Source organism: Hypomesus nipponensis, chromosome 12 (genome assembly GCF_054491055.1).
Source record: "Hypomesus nipponensis isolate SF chromosome 12, ASM5449105v1, whole genome shotgun sequence".
Lineage (NCBI taxonomy): Eukaryota > Metazoa > Chordata > Actinopteri > Osmeriformes > Osmeridae > Hypomesus > Hypomesus nipponensis.
Genome location: NC_140372.1, coordinates 5,902,501 through 5,921,348, shown reverse-complemented (window position 1 = coordinate 5,921,348; position 18,848 = coordinate 5,902,501). Strand labels below are relative to the sequence as shown.

General features: G+C 46.6%; 3 protein-coding genes across 3 annotated transcripts in view; 1 reads left to right on the top strand and 2 right to left on the bottom strand.

Moving 5' to 3' along the window:
* Positions 1-10,915, bottom strand: part of LOC146260791 (intersectin-2-like) — a 28,337-nt gene extending 17,422 nt beyond the window's left edge. The window contains exons 1-6 of the mRNA XM_084667481.1: positions 10,401-10,915; positions 5,949-6,018; positions 1,996-2,088; positions 1,656-1,719; positions 961-1,136; positions 640-867 (exon numbers count right to left, since the gene is read on the bottom strand). Of these exons, the coding sequence (XP_084523607.1) occupies positions 640-867; positions 961-1,136; positions 1,656-1,719; positions 1,996-2,088; positions 5,949-5,955 (568 nt within the window). The 5' untranslated portion in view covers positions 5,956-6,018; positions 10,401-10,915. The remainder of the gene's footprint in view (positions 1-639; positions 868-960; positions 1,137-1,655; positions 1,720-1,995; positions 2,089-5,948; positions 6,019-10,400) is intronic.
* A 101-nt stretch (positions 10,916-11,016) lies between these two features.
* LOC146260790 (ATP-dependent RNA helicase DDX1) lies at positions 11,017-17,716 on the bottom strand. The gene is made up of 26 exons (XM_084667478.1): positions 17,627-17,716; positions 17,481-17,532; positions 17,300-17,363; positions 17,189-17,218; positions 16,956-17,052; positions 16,703-16,750; positions 15,902-15,985; positions 15,679-15,762; positions 15,474-15,550; positions 15,315-15,387; positions 15,118-15,194; positions 14,648-14,762; positions 14,395-14,533; positions 14,230-14,290; positions 14,048-14,146; positions 13,826-13,915; positions 13,519-13,707; positions 13,345-13,396; positions 12,979-13,125; positions 12,792-12,883; positions 12,635-12,707; positions 12,441-12,513; positions 12,270-12,312; positions 12,075-12,170; positions 11,673-11,793; positions 11,017-11,563 (listed from the first exon to the last, which is right to left on the bottom strand). The coding sequence occupies exons 1-26, from the start codon at positions 17,640-17,642 to the stop codon at positions 11,433-11,435; spliced, it is 2,223 nt and encodes a 740-aa protein (XP_084523604.1). The 5' UTR covers positions 17,643-17,716; the 3' UTR covers positions 11,017-11,432.
* Positions 17,717-17,931: 215 nt separating this feature from the next.
* Positions 17,932-18,848, top strand: part of LOC146260789 (NBAS subunit of NRZ tethering complex-like) — a 59,433-nt gene continuing 58,516 nt past the window's right edge. Inside the window, exons 1-3 of the mRNA XM_084668568.1 lie at positions 17,932-18,040; positions 18,524-18,575; positions 18,766-18,802. Of these exons, the coding sequence (XP_084524694.1) occupies positions 17,948-18,040; positions 18,524-18,575; positions 18,766-18,802 (182 nt within the window). The 5' untranslated portion in view covers positions 17,932-17,947. The remainder of the gene's footprint in view (positions 18,041-18,523; positions 18,576-18,765; positions 18,803-18,848) is intronic.

Below are 18,848 nucleotides of genomic sequence, written 5' to 3'. Positions count from 1 at the left end.
GAAGGCGACAGGGAAGATGAGAGAGAAAGACGGACCGAGAGAGACAAGACCGTCAGAGAGAGAAGGAGAGAAGGAAAGCAGTGGAATACAAATGGCTCTCTCCTCCCTTCCTCTCTAATGCGGAGCAGATATGGGCAGAGTGGCATGTTGCTGTTCACTTCTCGTCTCCCTGGTGAGATCAGCAGATAGCAGGGCAACAACTCATGCGTGGGCACACACACACACACATACACACATACACACACACACAGATATACACACAGGAACACATCAATACAAGCAATCTCACACGGGCAAACACGTCCACTGACGGACCCACAGAGGGGACACCACACATAGCCGCACACACACAGTACACTTTGAAGATGACAACATCCATTACTTACACAATCGGTCCCTGCATAGAGACATTCAGGCGGAATACACCAAGGTCAGAGACAGGGCTCCAGAACTGTTACTCAGCACTGAGAGCCACAACTACAGCTCGATAACCCCACATGCTCTTTGACCAGACCAGACGACTATCTGAGGGCATTTAACTTTGGGATGTAATAAGATGGAGTAGATGATGGGGGGAAGAGGCTAAGGAAGCAAGGCTATGACAGAGTCTTAGACACAAACACTTGATGAGCGAGGTACCTGCTGCGGTGGAGAGTGCCGAGGAGGTGAAGAGGTTGGCATTGCCGTTCGGCAGTCCTGTGGCGCCGAGTGGTATCAGGGGCAGGGTCGTACCTGGGGGCACCAGGGGGGCCACAGAGGGCATGGAGGGGTTGACAGGCATGGGTGTGAGGATGGACATGGCTGGCATTGTTGGCATCATTGGCATGGTGGGCATGCCGATAGACAGGTTTGGCATGGAGCCCATGCCTGGAGAGAAAGAGTGAAAAAAACGGCTGGATAAGTTGGGAAGGGAGGCGCAATTAAAAACTGGGCCAAATGTTGGTCATCTGAGGGCTGTACCGAAGCGGACTGATGATGTCATCATGGAGGTTGGATTGGAGATGGGTGGCTGCTTCATGATGATTGGCAGAGCGGGAGGGAGGCTGCGCCCCTGCAATTTTAACTTGATGAGCTTCATGGCGATGGAGAACTCCAGTCTGTCCATCCTCCCATCACTGTCCATGTCGGCCAGAGCCCTGAGAAAGCGAGAGAGCGAGAGAGCAGAGAGAGAGAGAGAGAGAGAGAGAGAGAGAGAGAGAGAGAGAGAGAGAGAGGGAGAGAGAGATATAGAGAGATGAGTTCCCACTGGAGTGTTTCACAAGCGTATCTTACTGACGCACACTGGTACTTTGAGATAGACTTATGAGACAGGGAATATCAGGGACATTCTCAAGACATAACTTGCTACAAACACATGCACACAAACACACACTGATCCAGTCTGCATCTTAAATTCCACAGCTTGCTTTCACAGTACTGCTCTAATTACATTACTCACACACAAACACATGCACACACACACACACACACACACACATAAAAGTATTGTTTAAACTGCCATGGGTGGGGCAGGAATTAGAACAGGAAGTCACGACTCAACAGGAAGTTCAAATGGGGGAGGGGTTGTACTGGCCACAACACTGGCTTGTCCCTCTCTCGCAGGAGACCCTGAGACTGCTGAGGAGGGTGGAGCTGCAGAAGAGAAGTGCCCTCACCAGATCTCAGCCAGGACAGAAGCAGGGAGGCCAGACTGGAGGAAGAACTTCCTTGCCTGCTCTCCTATGGACACACACAAACGCACACAGAATGACAGGTTGATTCAACATTTATGGCAGTATCACATCAGTATCCCAGCTATGTCAACAGTTTGCACTCAGAGTGAATACAGGCAGAATACCCAGGGCAAGACAAACAACAATTACTGGTAGATGTAATCAACGTCATTTGTCAAAGGTTTTATTGTGTGTATGTGCGTGAGTGTGCATGTGTGCTTGAGTGTGTGTGTGTTTGTGTGCATGAGTGTGTGTTTTGTATGTCTGTTGTCTAGGGACAGACCTGACACATAGCCAAGGATGGGTGTGAGGGAGTCAAACTGTTTATCATGTTTCCCTCTCTCCTCTGAAGTGATGGCCCACATACTGACAGCACCTAGAGAGAGGGAGAGGGAAGGCAAGACAGGGAGGTGGGATAGAATGAAAGGGAAGACATAATCAAACTGGACAAACTGAATACCCCAGTGAGGATACAGTTCCTATTACAAACCCAGTCTTCCCTCAATAACCAGTGCATTGTTAAAAGAGTACACCCTCAGAAAGCAAAGCTTTCTAGTTCAACCCACAAAAACATCTTAGAGGAGTATTCAATCGAATGTTTTCCATAAATCCACCAGCTTACTATGTAAAATGTAATTATTGTGTGGGTAGCATGATAATGCATAACAAGCATATATATATGCTAATGTGCATGTGATTTGCATGCAAAACACTTTTTGAAGACGGCAACAGTATGTAAGTTCTTACCCATGGTATATTAATATTTAATATATATAATCATAGGCATGACAATTTGATATGTATATTTTTGGGGGGTAAGGGGCTCAACCTTTGTAACGATTGGTCAGGAATTAAATATTAATTGTATTCATTTGGCAATAAAATACATATCTTACTCCAAATTTGAGGGACTAGGATTGTGTGCTGCCAAATGATGGCTTTCTAAATTACGTCAAGAGTTTTTCTGTCCATGTGATTATAGGAGGAAAAAGTCTCTGACGATAAGCATGTGATCCAGTCGGATGAGCCGGTATCAGGGTGATAGCATTAGGCAGACCTAATGGGTTCAGACAGAAGTAATGGAGCTGGTTAGGTGCAGATGTGATGGATTTAGACAGCAGTAATACAGGGGTCTATTTCTAGGGCTTTTTGCAGACTCTGAATCCAAAAGCTACAGTCATTTATACACCACACACAGGAAATACCACTCTGCCCCTGATGGAACTTCCTGGCTGCTGCTAACCCAAACACCCAGGCAGTCCATGGCTCACCACACACACACACACACACACACACACACACACACACACACACACACACACACACACACACACACACAAGCAGATGAAATGACACAATGGGCCCAAGGGCCTGCCAAGGATATTTTTAGGCGAGAAGCTGTGTGTGTACATTTAACTTAAAATGTTGTTCTTCCCTAGTTGAGGAGATAAAGAACCCTAGTGTACCTAACGACTACATCATGTTCCGGAGAAATACGGAGATTGTGTGTTTGTTTGGTAGAGAGAGCATGATTGTATGTGTTGCTGAGAGCAGGATTTAGAAGGTCTTAGATGTTAAATGTTCCCAACATCTACCTCAGGTAATGGCTCAGTGGTAGAACATTTGACTGAAGATCAAATCAAAGTTCAAAATTCAAATCAACCACTGTAGGTCATTTATAATATGGTATGATGACTATTATATTTTATAACCATGCTACTGTAAGGGAACTCTCCTGTCCCAGACAGCTGTTCCTTTCTGAGCTGTCTGTTTGTCCTCAAACACCACTCCCCCTCACTCTCCCTATCTTACCCAATCACAGCCAGCCATTCCCGCTCTCTGCCAAACCCCTCCCCTCACACTATCGCCACGGTAACACCTGTTCAGGTTGCTGTTTTTCCCAGACGACCTCAAAGCAACGCACAGCAGTCCTCCTTCTTCAGCACCGTCAGCAAAAACTATCATGTCACCCCCCCCCCTCAACAGAGAATGTAGTTCATCAACCAGAGATGGGAAGAGTTTCCATCTATTCCGGTTGCTTCCACACTGCCCGTTGAGCTAGGGGAGGACTGGCAAGAGCTATGTGGCACAGCACCGAGGGGACATGCTAGCATGGATGTATTCAGAGCTGTCAGAGGGGGTTTAGAGTGTGCCTACGGTGTGTTGTTCTGTTTGAACTGTGTGTATTTAGTGTGTGTTTAGTGTGTGTTCAATGTGAGGACCGCGTGTGTTTAGTGTAATCAGTGAACCAGCACCATCACCGCATGCCAGAAACCGACCACTTAGCTCCTGTGTCCAAGATGAACCCTACTTCCACCCAGGAGGGTCCAAACACAGGCACCCTCTCCATAGTGCTGTACAGACCCACACCACTCTGTCATTGACTAAATGTGATTGTCAAACCCTTAGTAAACAGGAAGCATGACACTAAATCAACTGGGTGTTTAGAGATACTGTATGAGAGTTGTGCAGTATTCAAATGAGGGTTCTACAGAGCATTGAACGCTCTGGTTAGCAAACAACAACCACCACATCACATTGTTCTATGTTGCAATCCTGGGGCTCTGCAGCAGCAACGGCAGGCTTTGGCTCAGGGGACTGAGAAGCACCATGGTGTGGGTATATGTCTATTAATTGTACTGTGTGTGATTGCGTGTGTGTGTATGAGCTGTGTGTTTGTGTGTGTATGTACTGTGAGTGTATGTACTTGTTGTTGTCTAGGAGTTCTCCCAGGCCTCAGGAGACATGTCTAACCTCCCCACCACAGGTCTCTGTGGAGCAGGCAGGAGGGAAACACTTTCACTGCTGCTTTCTGCCACTATTTACATATCAAACAGTCTCAGAGCTGAGGTGTAGAGCAGGCTGCTCTACAGCTGAGGTGTACAGAGCAGGCTGCTCTACAGCTGAGGTGTACAGAGCAGGCTGCTCTACAGCTGAGCTGGAGACTCCATGAACTATAGGCCAGGCTACAAACAAACACACACACACACACACACACACACTGTTCAAGCAGTGCCAGTGACAGGCAGCTGGAACCATGCCTGTTAAACTGCATTTGTTAAACTTCAGACTCAGTCATGAGGACAAGACATATCCTTGACAATGACTCTATACACGCACACACACACACACACACGCACGCACGCACACACGCACACACGCACACACACACACACACACACACACACACACACACACACACACACACACACACACACACACACACACACAGAGACAGACACACGCATATGTTAGCAAAGGCACAAAGGCCATTTCTGAAGCTATTCCCTGAAGGGATTTGGACAGAGCAGCAGCTACTGTTCTAACATCAGAGAATAGAGCAAAAAAGGATTAACAACTAAACACACACACACAGACAGACGTACGCAGTGTCTACAGAGGAGACATCCACAAACACGCGCACACACAAAATCAGCCAATTCCGAGAAACTGTATATTTACATTATGTTCATGTTGCAGGTTTTTTCCCCCAAAAAGAGCAGAAAACAAGTGAATATTGAAAGTACAGCAGAACATCAAGGATTATCAATGTTGGCAAGGACAAGTGTGATGCATCATCTAGTGGACCGGTTCCAGCAGTAAAAGGGTGACCCTACTGTCTCCCTCACAGCATCAACTATTCACATACATACCCATCAGTTTCTTTACTGACGATTCCGTTTCGAGAGTGGTATTCTCAATTTCCAAACTTCAGTGACCTGAGAGTGAGATCACAGTTATATCTCTCTCTCTCTCTGTACTCTCAAACGTTGCTTTGGTGCCAAATCAATATTTCATTAACACATCGCGGAGAACGAAAGACCAAGTCAAAAGACCTTCATCTTCACCACACACAACGCAGTCAATCTTTACCAAAGACCCCACTACAATTGGTTGAAGAAGAGAACCGGTAAACTGTAATATCGTGCCTGGAGGACATACCAAATAAGCACAGACAGAGAGAAAACAATCTCACTAACAGGTTCAAATGGACGACAGCTCTCTCATATCTCGGTCCATCCCTCTCTTTCTCATAAACCCTTGCTTCCCCCGTTCCTCATCTCTCTCTCCATCCTTCTCGGTCACCACATCCTTTTCTCGTTTCCTCCAGAGGGGACACAGAGCGGGACAAACACAGCGGTGTCAACACACACACACACACACACGAGGGCACACACGGACGCACGCGCACAGGAACACGCACACATGCGCGCACAAACGGGCCAGTGTTCTTACCATTCATGGCTGCAGGTGAGGGGCAGACGCGGGGGGAGCTCCGCTCCTCGGCTGGCTAGCTCTCAGACATCTGCAGAGAGAGAGAGCCCAGCGTTAGCGTGCGTGTAAGGGCAAGCAAGGATAGGGGATGTGTGAAGGTGGATTGTGTGTGCGCGTGTGCGCATAAGAGAGTGGAGAGAGCCAGAGAAGACGGAGAGAGTGAGAGGGAGCGAAAATGTGTGAGCGAATCCCGTCTTTCTATTAGCAATGCAGGGAGGGCTTTCAGAGAGGGGCTTACACCACGAGAAACGACAGAGAGGGAGAGAGGGAGGTGGAGAAGAGGATGAGAGACAGAGTGAGTAGGACAAAGGTGGGGACAAAATGACAAAAAGAGGGAGAAGGAGAGATCAGGTTGGAGAGAAACGGAGGGAAGGGAATCAGAGAGAAGGATAGAGGAGTGTAAATAATCGGGTATGCGATCAGAGCGGTATCGGAGAGGGAATGATTGAGAGAATCATGACAAGGATAGAGGAGAGGAATAGAGAGAACATGAGGCTAAACAGGACATAATATTACAACTGTTACTAAAAATCTCTCACAGAAGCCATCTCATCTCATCAAATCACATCCCTCCCTCCCTTTTTCAGTTCTCTCTCTTTTCCCTTCCCTCTCTCTCCCACTCTACTCTCTTTTTCTGACTTCCACTGGCTGTATGTCCAAGTCCTTGTTCCTCATTCCTCTCCCACAATACCTGCTGGAATGACAGGACATTCACCTATGCTGTATGTGTCAGGAACACTCTTTCACACACACACACACACACACACACACACGCACGCACGTACGTACGCACACTTGACCCTTAGAAACACCCCAGTAATGACCTGTCACACTAGGCACCTAGGTTTCCTTCCGACCCAGCATACAGTAGCTTCTACATCCATACAAGAACATGTTTCCAGACCTGTTAGTGTTATTAGTAAAACGACACTCTATGGAGACTCTCCTCCCGTCCTCCCCTCTCCATTTGCACTGATATGCCGCATCAGTATTGCAAAAAACCCTAAACAAAATGGTGGAATCCCATGCACTTGTGGAATGGATCTAGAGGAGGGAACCACACTCTTGTGATGCAGCGCTGCCTCCCATGTCTGAGATCAGGTAGGAGACTACAGGGGAACCAGACCTGCAGCACGCTGAGCCAACAACAATGGAGCTTCCTAGAGAGGAAACACATCTGTATGTGTGTGTGAGAGAGAGATGGAGAGAGAGAGACACAGAGGCTGGCTGTCTACATTGTGATTCTGAGCATACCTTCCAATGTTAGAACTCTGAACCATACACACCGTACATACACAAACCCTCTCCCACACCATTAGGCAAAGAACCTTGACCCTGTGTGTGTGTGTCTGTGGTGTGTGTTTACTGTAATCCTGTCAATCTACTGAGACCTTCGTTCTGTTCCTTGGTCATAGTGGCATTTTGCATGCTGCATGATTCATTTGCATGCATTAAAAGCTTATCAAGATGAATGATTCCCATTCCCACATTCCCACTCTGCCTCTGGCTGATCTAGCTTCCCTGGTGTTGGGATTGTGTTCCCTCAGCTGGCTCCCACACGGAACAGAGAAGGGGGTGGCCAACCTTGCATGGAACACCCTACTGTACTATAATACCCAGTTGCACCTGACTGCCCTCCCCAGTCTACAGCCTGCAATACATGAAGTCGACATGTGATAGTACAGTCAGGTCCACCGTTCTCTCCATCCTGCGCTGCCCCTCCCCATGACTCCTCCCCCTCCTCGTGCTCACCCCTCGTCCCCTCCCTCTCTTTCCCTCAGTCCACATACCTCTTCAGCTCCCATCTCCCTCCCCTTCCACGTCGCCCCCCGCTCCGTTTGGTTCCCATCCCCTCCCTCCGATTTCTTCCGCCATCGCCTCAAGTCCCTGCTCTCTCTCCCCACCATCCGTCTTCTCTATCTCTCGGCCCGACGTCTCTCCCTCCATCTCCACCGCTCTGTTTGAATCTTACCGTGCATCCTATGCTTCTGACATGCCACGTTTCTTTACTGTCCTTCCCTCTTTCTTTAAGATCCCCCCCTCCCCTTGCTTCCTCTGCTCCTCCCGCCGGTCTCTCCATCCCACATCCTCTTCCACTCTTCCTCCCATCAATTGTATTGTCCCTCCCTCCCTCCCTCCCTCCCTCCCTCCCTCCCTCCCTCCCTCCCTCCCTCCCTCCCTCCCTCCCTCCCTCCCTCCCTCCCTCCCTCCCTCCCTCCCTCCCTCCCTCCCTCCCTCCCTCCCTCCCTCCCTCCCTCCCTCCCTCCCTCCCTCTCTATCCGTGTGATAGTATGGGTACATGTAGCTGTGGTATAAATCATTGGGCACACACACGGACACCACCAATTACTCCTGAGTAATGAAACTCTCTGGAACAAACACACACACACACACAAAAGCGCCCATCCCAAAGCGATCAGACACAACAGGAACAGTGGTTTTTAGGGTGGGCCCAACAGTAAGGTGATCTAGTTTGGGTAAATAATGAGAGCATGGGATAGATCCCAGTTAAAAGTCCACTCCTCTAAAACCGACTAAAACCGACTGTGGTGTTAGTGTCATGTTCAAATACAAACCCTAACCCTTCCTTTCTTCCTCCTCTCAAACTATCTTCTGTTTGTGTTCACAGGCTGTGAGCAGACCAACTGGACAGGGCCTGGACCTAGATGATGTCATACACTTGACAGACCTCCTGATAACGGTGTGAGCTGGAGCCAAACAGCCCAGGATGCGAGCTGCTTTGCATACTGTCCATGTGTGCTGTTCTGTCACAGACATACAGTACATGATTAGCATCCCTGTAAGAAGACTCCACACAGTGTTGGTACTGCCTTTAAAATAGAGATACTGCCTTGTTTAAACAAGAGCAGACTATATCCTGGAGAAATGAATGGATGGATAGATGAGGAAGTCGTCTTATAGAAGGTTGACTACAATGTTCCTTCTTTTCATATGGTCAAGGAGACAAAAGTACCAGATATCTATCTTGTGTACCAGGCTGGGTTCGTCTCTTACAACTGCCCTTTGACTCTGAGCTGCATGCTGATTGACACCTGTGTGTGCTGGGCTGTTAATGTGTGTCTGGGACAGTCCTTCACAGAGGGAGACTGTTCTATGTTCTATGAGACACAACGCAGGAAGTAATGCAGAGCCAGAGGAGAAAGAGGCCTCTGTGTGTGTGTGCCTGTGTGTGCGGGTGTGTGTGTGAGAGAGAGACTGCCTTTTCAGCAGCTCAGAAGACACACTTAAAACAGAAACACATACACACATAACCACAAATACTCCACCTCCCTTTGTGCAGGTGAGTATTTGGGACACAATGTATGCTGTACCATGAAGGAGCATTCCAGGACCTTTTCATTTCTTTCTGGGTCAGCTCCTGCTATGGTTCACCTACTCTACCTATACCTCTCTCCCTCTCTCCCCTCTCTGTGCCTGTTTCTCTATCTGAAGCTTGACACCTCACACAATCACCACCTATAATGTATTTCAAACATTAACAAGTCCATATAAACCATTTTACGAAACAAATTGTATACAGTGCTATAACTGCCGCCACAAAAGACCATAAGAACAAAAAAACTAACTTATTTTGCCAACCAACATAGAAATAACTGGTATAATTCAGACCCTCATCTTAGACATTGGTTCGACCCAGTGAGAGGCAGTAGTGGTGTGTTTCTTGGCAGGTATAGTTGGGACACAGCCAGATACAGGAGATGCAGTCTTGACTGACTTTGCCACTTCAGCAAAGAGTTATCTTTCTGTTGGCTAGCAAAACACACACACACATCCAATCTCTTGCCCTTGAACGCTGCATTGTCATGTGGAAAATCTTTATTGATAACATGACATTGAGTGTGGTATATTTTAAAGGAAATATTTACATCACACTTTGACCATACTCTATGATATCTCAGACCAAACAGAGACAGACAGAAAGGTTCTCATGACATCAATAACACAAGTTGTGAGTATAAAGCCTCAAAGTTAATCCTGGTAACATGCTCGTCTTTGTTGCAATAGTGGGATTCATAAGTGAAGTACGCTGCAGTCTTAACTACTCATTTCACACACACAAACACAGTAGCCTATCTTTCTCTTTCACACACCAGTTAAGAGTTGGCCAGACCTCGAGGACGTGGCGATGTCGAGATGCTCTATTGTTATTCTGACGAAAGATAAATTTTGGGACACAATGATGAAGAGTCAACAATGTCATATTTCATTGATGTTAGAGGACAACGATAGGAAAGCGTTTTTCAAGAACGTTGATTAGGTTAATTCCAACGGTGTGCTATCTCACCTGCAAAAGAAACAATTCTACCCCGACACACCGTCTTATTTTTTAAGGATACAGCCTTTAGCCTACTTGCCGATTAAATAGCCTTTGCTATACCTACGGACACTTACCGTCCATGTTGCAGTAGTTCACCTTCAAGACTCAATTTGGCTATCCAACATGTTTTATATCCCATTAAAGCATACGTAGATATAACCTGTTGCGGTAAAGAGGTTGATCAGGTTCATAGTCCCAATAGGACACGGCTGACGTTCCTCACTCTCCCTCTCTCGATGAGGCGGACCCAAACGTAGCGGGGCGTGGGGAAAAGGGAAATAGGCGTTAATCACACCAGGCTTGGCGCCAGTCTGTTTCGGGCTGTGCCGACTGTACCCATGAAACGAATGTTACAATTAAAAGCTCAAAATATGGATAAACATTCCTGTATTTTTAAACAATAACGATCTTATCGTTGGGCTATTTTAGCCTAAACTAAGACGTGATGCCAAGATTCCCACCTTGAAGGGAAGTAAATGACGCGTGCGTCAGGTGTCTCCTAAATCGGCCAACTTTGCTTTAAAATTATTTAAGGACAAGGTGGCTTATAATACAACATTGACTTGAATCGAGACCAAACTAAAACATGACCATGAGATGTTGGCCAGCCTTACAGTCTCTACGTGCTTCTGCCATCTCGTGGAGATGGCAAGTAACTAGACATGTTCCAATAAAAAAGCACAACAAAAATTTATTTTAAACACAACCTTTATAAGGAACATAAACAAGAACTCAATTTGTTTTTAACTCAACTCATTTGACCATTTCCCCTCAGCTATCGATCTGAGCTAAATTGCGAATACATCTAAATGAATGTGCTGTGCTGTTTGATTGGCATGCTTGCCACTTTTTTTTTTGCGGACCTTAACAACATGTACTGTATCGCCCAAGGCAATAACGGTACAAGTTTAGGAAGAATAAAGCTGGTAAGCATGTTTAAATTAATCTACAAAAGGTTTTCCACACACTGTTGTGTAGGGCCTAGGTACTAGGAATTTATTTGTGTTTGTGAGTGTAGGGGTTTACACCAAAAAGCATAGACCAGGTAATGAAGTTGTTGAGATGATGATTTGACCAGACATGCATAGGTATGTTTGGATGCGTCTTCAGAAGGCCTTAAATATCTGGTTGGGGAGGTAGCCCAGGTTTAGGAAGGAGGTCTGGGCCTCTCTCTCCAGGTTGGCCAGCTCCTGTACAGTGGGGGCCAACACATCCACATGACCCTTGTAGTGACCACCTGGAAACAAGAGGTCAAAAGGTGAAGTTTACCTTTTCCACACAGCTGAGGTATATTATGATCTCATTCAACACGGTTCTACTGCATATAGTCGCACACTCGCACACACCTCCTGCTGCCCGACGCTGTCCATAAGTGACCTTCCCGTCGAAGTCATCCAATGGCACTTTGATGTCCGGCTCACACTGGGTGATGGTGCACTTCAGGTGCTCCTCCACGTCTGACAGAAGCTGAGCGACAACAAAACATGTGGATTGAGAGGCAGGGAGGGAAAACTGCGAGGAGCAAGACAAAGTCATTAAGAAAAGGGGTTGATGAGATAGTTTGATCGTGCAGGGCAGCGTGTGCTCCCCCCCCCCACACTCTTAAACCCAGAGCGATGCAGATCCTGTTACTCAGCATGTTTGGTAGTGTGTATACTTTGCTGTGTCAGACAACACACAGCTGGAACAGTAGAAGTCCCCCAGGTGTCAATCCGGTCCTACCCTCCCTACCCTATGGGTATTTGTACCTCAAGCTCGTTGTACCAGATGGTACAGCCTCCATCTTCCTTTAGCCTGGTGTTGTGGCAGCCTCGGCCCCGGTTAGCACACGTGTGGTACCACACCTAAATACATAAGCAAGTGTACACACACACACACACAGTCCAGTCAGACAGTCAGTTCTACCTGCTGTTGTGTCAAACAATAACACATCAAACCATTACCTTCTCTTTCTCCATAGCAACCAAAGAAATGGCCAACCCCATTCTGTGAAAACGAAAAAAAAGAGACAAAAAGTTCTGTTTGACCAATGCGATATTGGGAGGTGTAATGCCTTGAATGAGTGTTCTATGGGCAGCCACCCCACGCTGTTGCCGGGTAGATCTCGAACTGACCTCTCAGCTCTGCCCACTCGGCCGATACGATGGACGTAGTTCTGCTTCTCGTCTGGCAGAGTCACGTTGATCACTGCAGTCACCCAGGAATGAACCATCATTATACATGATGCTGCATACTACATACGGCAGTTCAGCCAAAATACAATGTGTGTGTCTTTTGAGTTTGTTTGTTTTGGGGCCCACCCTCTTACCGTAGGGAACTCCCCGGATGTCAATGCCCCTGGCAGCCACGTCCGTGCAGATCAAGAACTTCACTTCCTGTTTCTGGAAACACAGACAGGAAGTCAGCCATGACCTTGAACTTGGTAAACATTTCGCACGGTTGAAGAACACGCTGTTGTTGTTTACCTTGAACACCTCCAAGTTGTATTTGCGATCTTGAGGCTTTCTGTCGCCGTGGAGACAGACGCAGGATAACTGGTGTCCTTTTTTATCGGGACCTGTGTAGAACAAGGAGCATGATGGGACATGGTTGTTTAAACGATATGCATGGCATTATACCAGTACAGTATTCTCTGGTTTTCTATTCCCTCACCTCCCCCCTGCTGGATGAAGTACTGCTCCATGTTGTCACAGTCAATCTTGGTCCTACAAAAGATGATGGCCTGGTCCATTTTGTGTTCCTTGATGGCTCTGATCGTATACTCTCCCTTCAGAATCTTTATGCCTTCCGACCACATCTCTACACACAGGGGTCAAGGGTCACAGTCATTCAGGGGTCAAAGGGCATATACTGTGGCACGTATTGGCCCGCTCAGACAACTACAGATAGCGTTGTAAGTTACAGTAACACTACTCACATTAAGTTGACGTTAAGTTCTAGAGAGTTCTAGGTCTTAACCCACACTACTCTGTACAGGGGGCTGCTGGACAGCCAGGTTCAGTATGAGGGAGTTCTAACCTGGGGTGTTGGCTCCTGGTCTGGTGTTATCTTTGGCGTGGACCTCGTCCGTCTGAAACCAAATTTCACAAGGAACAATGAAACTTTTCACCCGAAACAAGTGCACCTCAAGTCTCTGTGACTCGAGCTGAGAGCGGATGCGGCGGCCCTCGGCTACCCCCCCCCCAGACGGACCTGGATGTGGTTCTTGGCCAGCCTCTCCCAGAGGCGGTCCTGCTTGGGGTTGACGGGGACGACCACGTGGTGGACCGTCTCGGGGACGGAGTCCTCCCCCTTCAGGTCCACCCAGGTGGGGAAGTGCATGATGCGCTCCGACAGCTTCTTCACGTCGAACGAGTGCAGGGTGGCGGAACACACGATGACCTGCAGGGAGGGACGCAACACACACACACTTAGGACAAAGGGGAAACAGCACTGAATTCTCCTGTGTGAAGGTGCATCAGTGAGATCCAAACAAGCACACACACACACACACACGTACCTGCAGCCTCTTGCCGTCCGAGGTGACTTGTGGGATCTGGTTGTAGACCCTCATGATGAAGTCTGTGTAGCCTGCAGAGAGTAGCCCATCCTGGGGGGAGACGAGGTGTTACAGGGGTCATCTCATGGAGGGTCTGTCTACACCACACCTGTACCTCCACACAGACTACACTAAAAACAAACTAAACACAGAAACTAATAGTTAAGGCGAGGATGAACATACACACTCATCCAGGACGAGGAAGCGGATTTGGGACAGGATGAGCTTCCCTGTGGAGATCAGGTCATCGAGCCGCCCAGGAGTTCCCACCACGATGTCCACCTGCAAGGAAAACACAAGGTCAAGTCTGAGCAACGACCAGAAACACTCTTAAAAACTTTCATGAAATCCTGAGCACCACCTACCCCCTGGTCCAGGATGGCTAGCTGCTCTTTGGCCGCTACACCACCGATGATCAGGAGATCTCTGCAATGGCATGCCACATGTGGTTGTGTGGCGGTTCAATCACAAATGGACACACACACACACACACACACACATTGACACACACACACACTGTTGCAGTGTACCTGAGCTTGGGGTTGTCCACATTCTTCTTGAACTGGTTGACCACATTAAGCGTCTGCTCAGCCAGCTCTTTGGAGGGCTCGATGATGAGGGCTTTGGGGGCGGTGGCCACGCCCTTCACCTGACTCACCTTGGCACTGCCTGTCCAGGGAGGAGGAGAGCTCACTACATGTGTCTGTGTGTGTGTGTCTGTGTGTGTGTGTGAGATCACAATATTAAAGTCATAATCTAAAAGATTAAATAAACCCACTGTACCAGACTGAGTGGACTTGACCACATGTCTCTCTTCTGCTTTGTCCAGTGCTACAAACCCAGCCTTAGGGGCGTTTTTAAACTCCTCTCCGCCAAAGTTAAACTTCAGCTCTGCATTCTGGGAAACACAAACCAAGAACAAGAGAGACCAAATGTAAATGTGAAAGTTTAACAAAGTACTGTGTTAGGTATCCCCCATATCCTTTTTCTACATGAATGTTTTTTTAAATAATATATTTATATATGTTTTATATATATTATTTTACTTCTGTATTTGTGCAACAATATAAAATGCAATATTGAGAAAATGATTGTTCAGTCTTTTTCATTTATTAATTTATTGAAGCATTTTTGCTTTCCTTGTTAATCGTTTTGATGTCCCGAGGGCTTTTGCACAGTACTGTATTTGAAGAGCAATTCCCAAATACTTTACAAGTAGTGTTGTCCCATAACAAGGCTGTGTTGACTGTTACCTTGAGTACACAGGAGGCAAAGAAAGGCTGGTTGCTCAGGTGAGGGGGGATCTCAAAGGCCAAACCCAGATCAGTACCTGAGAGAGGGAGAGGTAAAGAGAGGAGAGAAGTGAAGAGGGAGATAAAGGAGGAATGAAAGTCAATTCCTGTCTTCTTGCCCCTCCTACATGACGCAGCATAATACAGATGGTTCTTACCATTTTTGGAGAATGACAAATGACCGTTGTCAAGATCCAGGTAGCATCCGATGGTGTCATGCATGGTGAATTCCTACAAAAGCAAGTGTTTTCATTTGGATTCAATTGAAAATAAAGAATATGCAGGTGAAACCTTTTCAGATTCTCTCTGTGACCTACATCTCCATAACTGTCAAACTGCTTGTTGTGGGATTTCTTCCCAGTCCCTCCAAACCCAAAGCTGTACTTATCAGTCCCTAAAATCACAAGAGAGTATAGAAAGATTCAACGTATAACACAGAACTTTCAAATGAGTGACAAGAACAGTGAGTAGCTGTCAACAGTCACCATCTGTTCCACTGTCCTCCAGGTTAGGAAGCCTTACCCAGGTCCAGAGACGCCGGGCTGGTGGACCAGCCCACTCGACACAGGCCCTGATCATGGCACGACACCTCGTAGTAGTGCTTCCCTAGAGGGAGGGGGGGATGGGGGGGAACAAGAGAAACAGGTTACGGCAGAGAGAGTTGGAGAGAAAACGAAAGAGGACATGGGAGTGTTTGTTGAGTGTTTACTCAAAAGACTTGTCACCAACAATAGTTTCTTCTTACCCTTGGTGACACCTTTGGTGGAGCGACACCCGTGCCACTCCTTGAACTCCCTGCTTTGACAACACAGACCATCTGGGCCGATAGCTGCAGGACGGATTCACAGGACGAGACCAGGAAGCACGGATGGACAGTTAAGACAGAATGATACAGAGGAAGAGGAAACTGAAAGACTGCAGCGCCCTCTAGTGTTCTACCGACACACTGCTTTAAAATGAAAACCACTGAACCAAATGACTTTCATTGTTGGTACCCTTTAGCTTGGTTTATACTTCTGAGGATCTGCATTCCTAATGTTGTGTGTGTGTTCTCTGGATGTGTAGTTGTGTGGCCTTGTTGTGAAGATAGCCATTGTATTTTTGGGCTCAAAATGGCACTGTCATGCAAAACGGTGGTTTGTTTGCTTGTAGCGCAGGAAAAACCTCACAGAAGAAGTAACACAGTGTAGTAGGTAAACAATTATAAAAATCGACCTAGCTATATTGGGGAAGATACAAAAAACGTTCTGGAATTACGCGTTTGTGAGAACCAGTGAAATTAAGTGATGCCTCGTCTTTGTAAAGTAAAACGTTGATGTCATCCCTACTTTGTGTAACCCCTCCCTCCCTCCCCCATCCAACCAATCATCGTTAGTGCGGCTCTGTGGTTGACATACGCGGAGCTACACACGGTTTTGAGCTGGTGCGCGTAGACTACGTGGCCATGTGAGGCTCTCTGCTGTGGCCATGTGAGGCTCTCTGCTGTGTCCACAGACCCTACGCAGGCGCGCTGGACATTGCAGGATAAATCAAGCTTTACACTCACCAAACGCTGTGCTACGATCATACGGATTCATCTGCCAGGTGTTGAGGACTAGAATTCAGAAAACACACGGATAAGTGGCAATCTGGCTTTCCTTTGCACAATGCTTTTATGATTCACCGCTGGACAATAAGTTAATTCTCAGCCAAAGTCATTGTTGTATTATAATTTAGAAAACATTGGGAGGAACATTGCTGGAGGGTGTTGATAAACATGAGTGCTGGCTCAGGATCAAAACAAGCTGTGTAACTCTGACCTGTTCCACCTGCCTTCACAGCAGTTCTGCCCTTCTTGCCCTCCTGCTGGTCCTTCAGAGTCTCATACACTACCTGGATCACTGGGATACTGAAGGCCTACATGGATCACACACAGTGAGAGAGGCCATTACTAAACTTTGACTAGATTAGAACAATTGCGTGTATGGAGATCCTACAGTCTCAATAAGACACGAACCTTCTGACATCCCGTTGACTAAATGTGTCCACTTACCCCAGTCTTACCGCTTCCCGTCTCTGCAGCCTAGAGACAAATAGCACAATTATGATTGACGCGTTGTGTAAATTTCAATAATGTGACTGTCGGAGAGTGATGTATTCTTACCATGAGGACATCTCCACCTCCGAGAATCAATGGAATAGACTCTGCCTGGATGTCAGTGGGAAGCCTGTAAGCATCATACAATGTGTGAATTGTGTGAGAGGTAATCTTTAAAACAATGGTGATGAATTTATTAGTTTATAATTAGTTATGAAAGTGTTATCTAGAAGAAAAGTTAGCGTACAGCCAGCCCAAGTCCTCGACAGCCTGAGCAATTTCAGGCATAACACCCATTTCTGTGGAGCAAAGGAAACATCACATTAACAGTGCAGCGTGCGTACTGAATGTAAATGTAAGTATTCGGGAGAAAAACACAATTGCAATGCTTACCACCAAATGCTGCCATGACTGCGTACTAGTTGGTAGTTCCACCGGATATAACGTGTTCATAAAATTTGACAGCTTGCAACAGTCCCCGTGTTCCGGTGTAGTCAGTTTTATTGGTTCCGGAAATGAAATATCCTAAATCACCGTTATATCTACCTGCTAAGAGCAATAATTTCAGATTTAAATCAGGATAAGGCAAAAAAAAAATTTAAACAAGAAAATATGGCATAAATCGTTGAATATATTGATAATACATTTAGCCATTCGCGTTTTACGTATGTACCACACGGACCACCGTACGTGAAACAACCAACAAGCGCAAACATGGCTGACGACAGCAGCATTGAAGGCGAAGATGAGAACATTTTGTATGATTTACTTATAAATACTGAATGGCCACCCGAAACGGACACCCAGGTTGGTCAGAGTTTTACTCGTGGTCATTGCAGTCTCCATTACAGACCGGACACGCACGTTGAAGTTGCTAGGCACTCTGCAAAATAAGTTAGCTTGAGGTGCTCTTTCATTCTGACAGCCACGTCAGACGTGGTTCAAATCCTGATTGATAAGCGACTAAAGTGCATTCCCCAAGCTTGCTTGATACTCCACGCCAACAAATTAAATATAGCCACATATATATAGTTTAATTTTATATTTACAAGCACACATGCACAACTCAATAGATAATAAAAAATCCCCCCAGCAAAAGCTAGGTTTAAAAGTTAGGTATTTTGCTCTGATTGAACTAACTATTGTTTACCATTGACCTACTTTCTGTCTGTAACGTGAAGCCTGTTTATTTTGATTCCATAATATATCATCCTTAACTGTTAATCTACATGGTGAAAAATGTATGATTGGCTCCTGTTAGTTAACTTTGTGCGGCTGTGACATTTTCAGCTGCGAGGCAGCAAGGAGCAGAGCTCATCTGTTATTGCCAAAGCAGTGACAGGTAAGAGAGCTATGATCGAACTTTGTATCACACAGTTGGTTATTCACACACCTATATGTACATATCTATGTCTATATCTCTTACTGCATTCAGGCTATTCAGGTTTTGTGGCCATCATGTTTGTAGTTTTGTATCGACAAATGGTAAGACTAATGATATGATCCAACTCACTCTGATCAATATCTCACAGGGCCGTTCAGGTTCATCCTCCATTATCTGTGGTACAGGTATGTGGATCACTCTTTGTCCTTAAAGAACTGTCTTTGGGGCGTC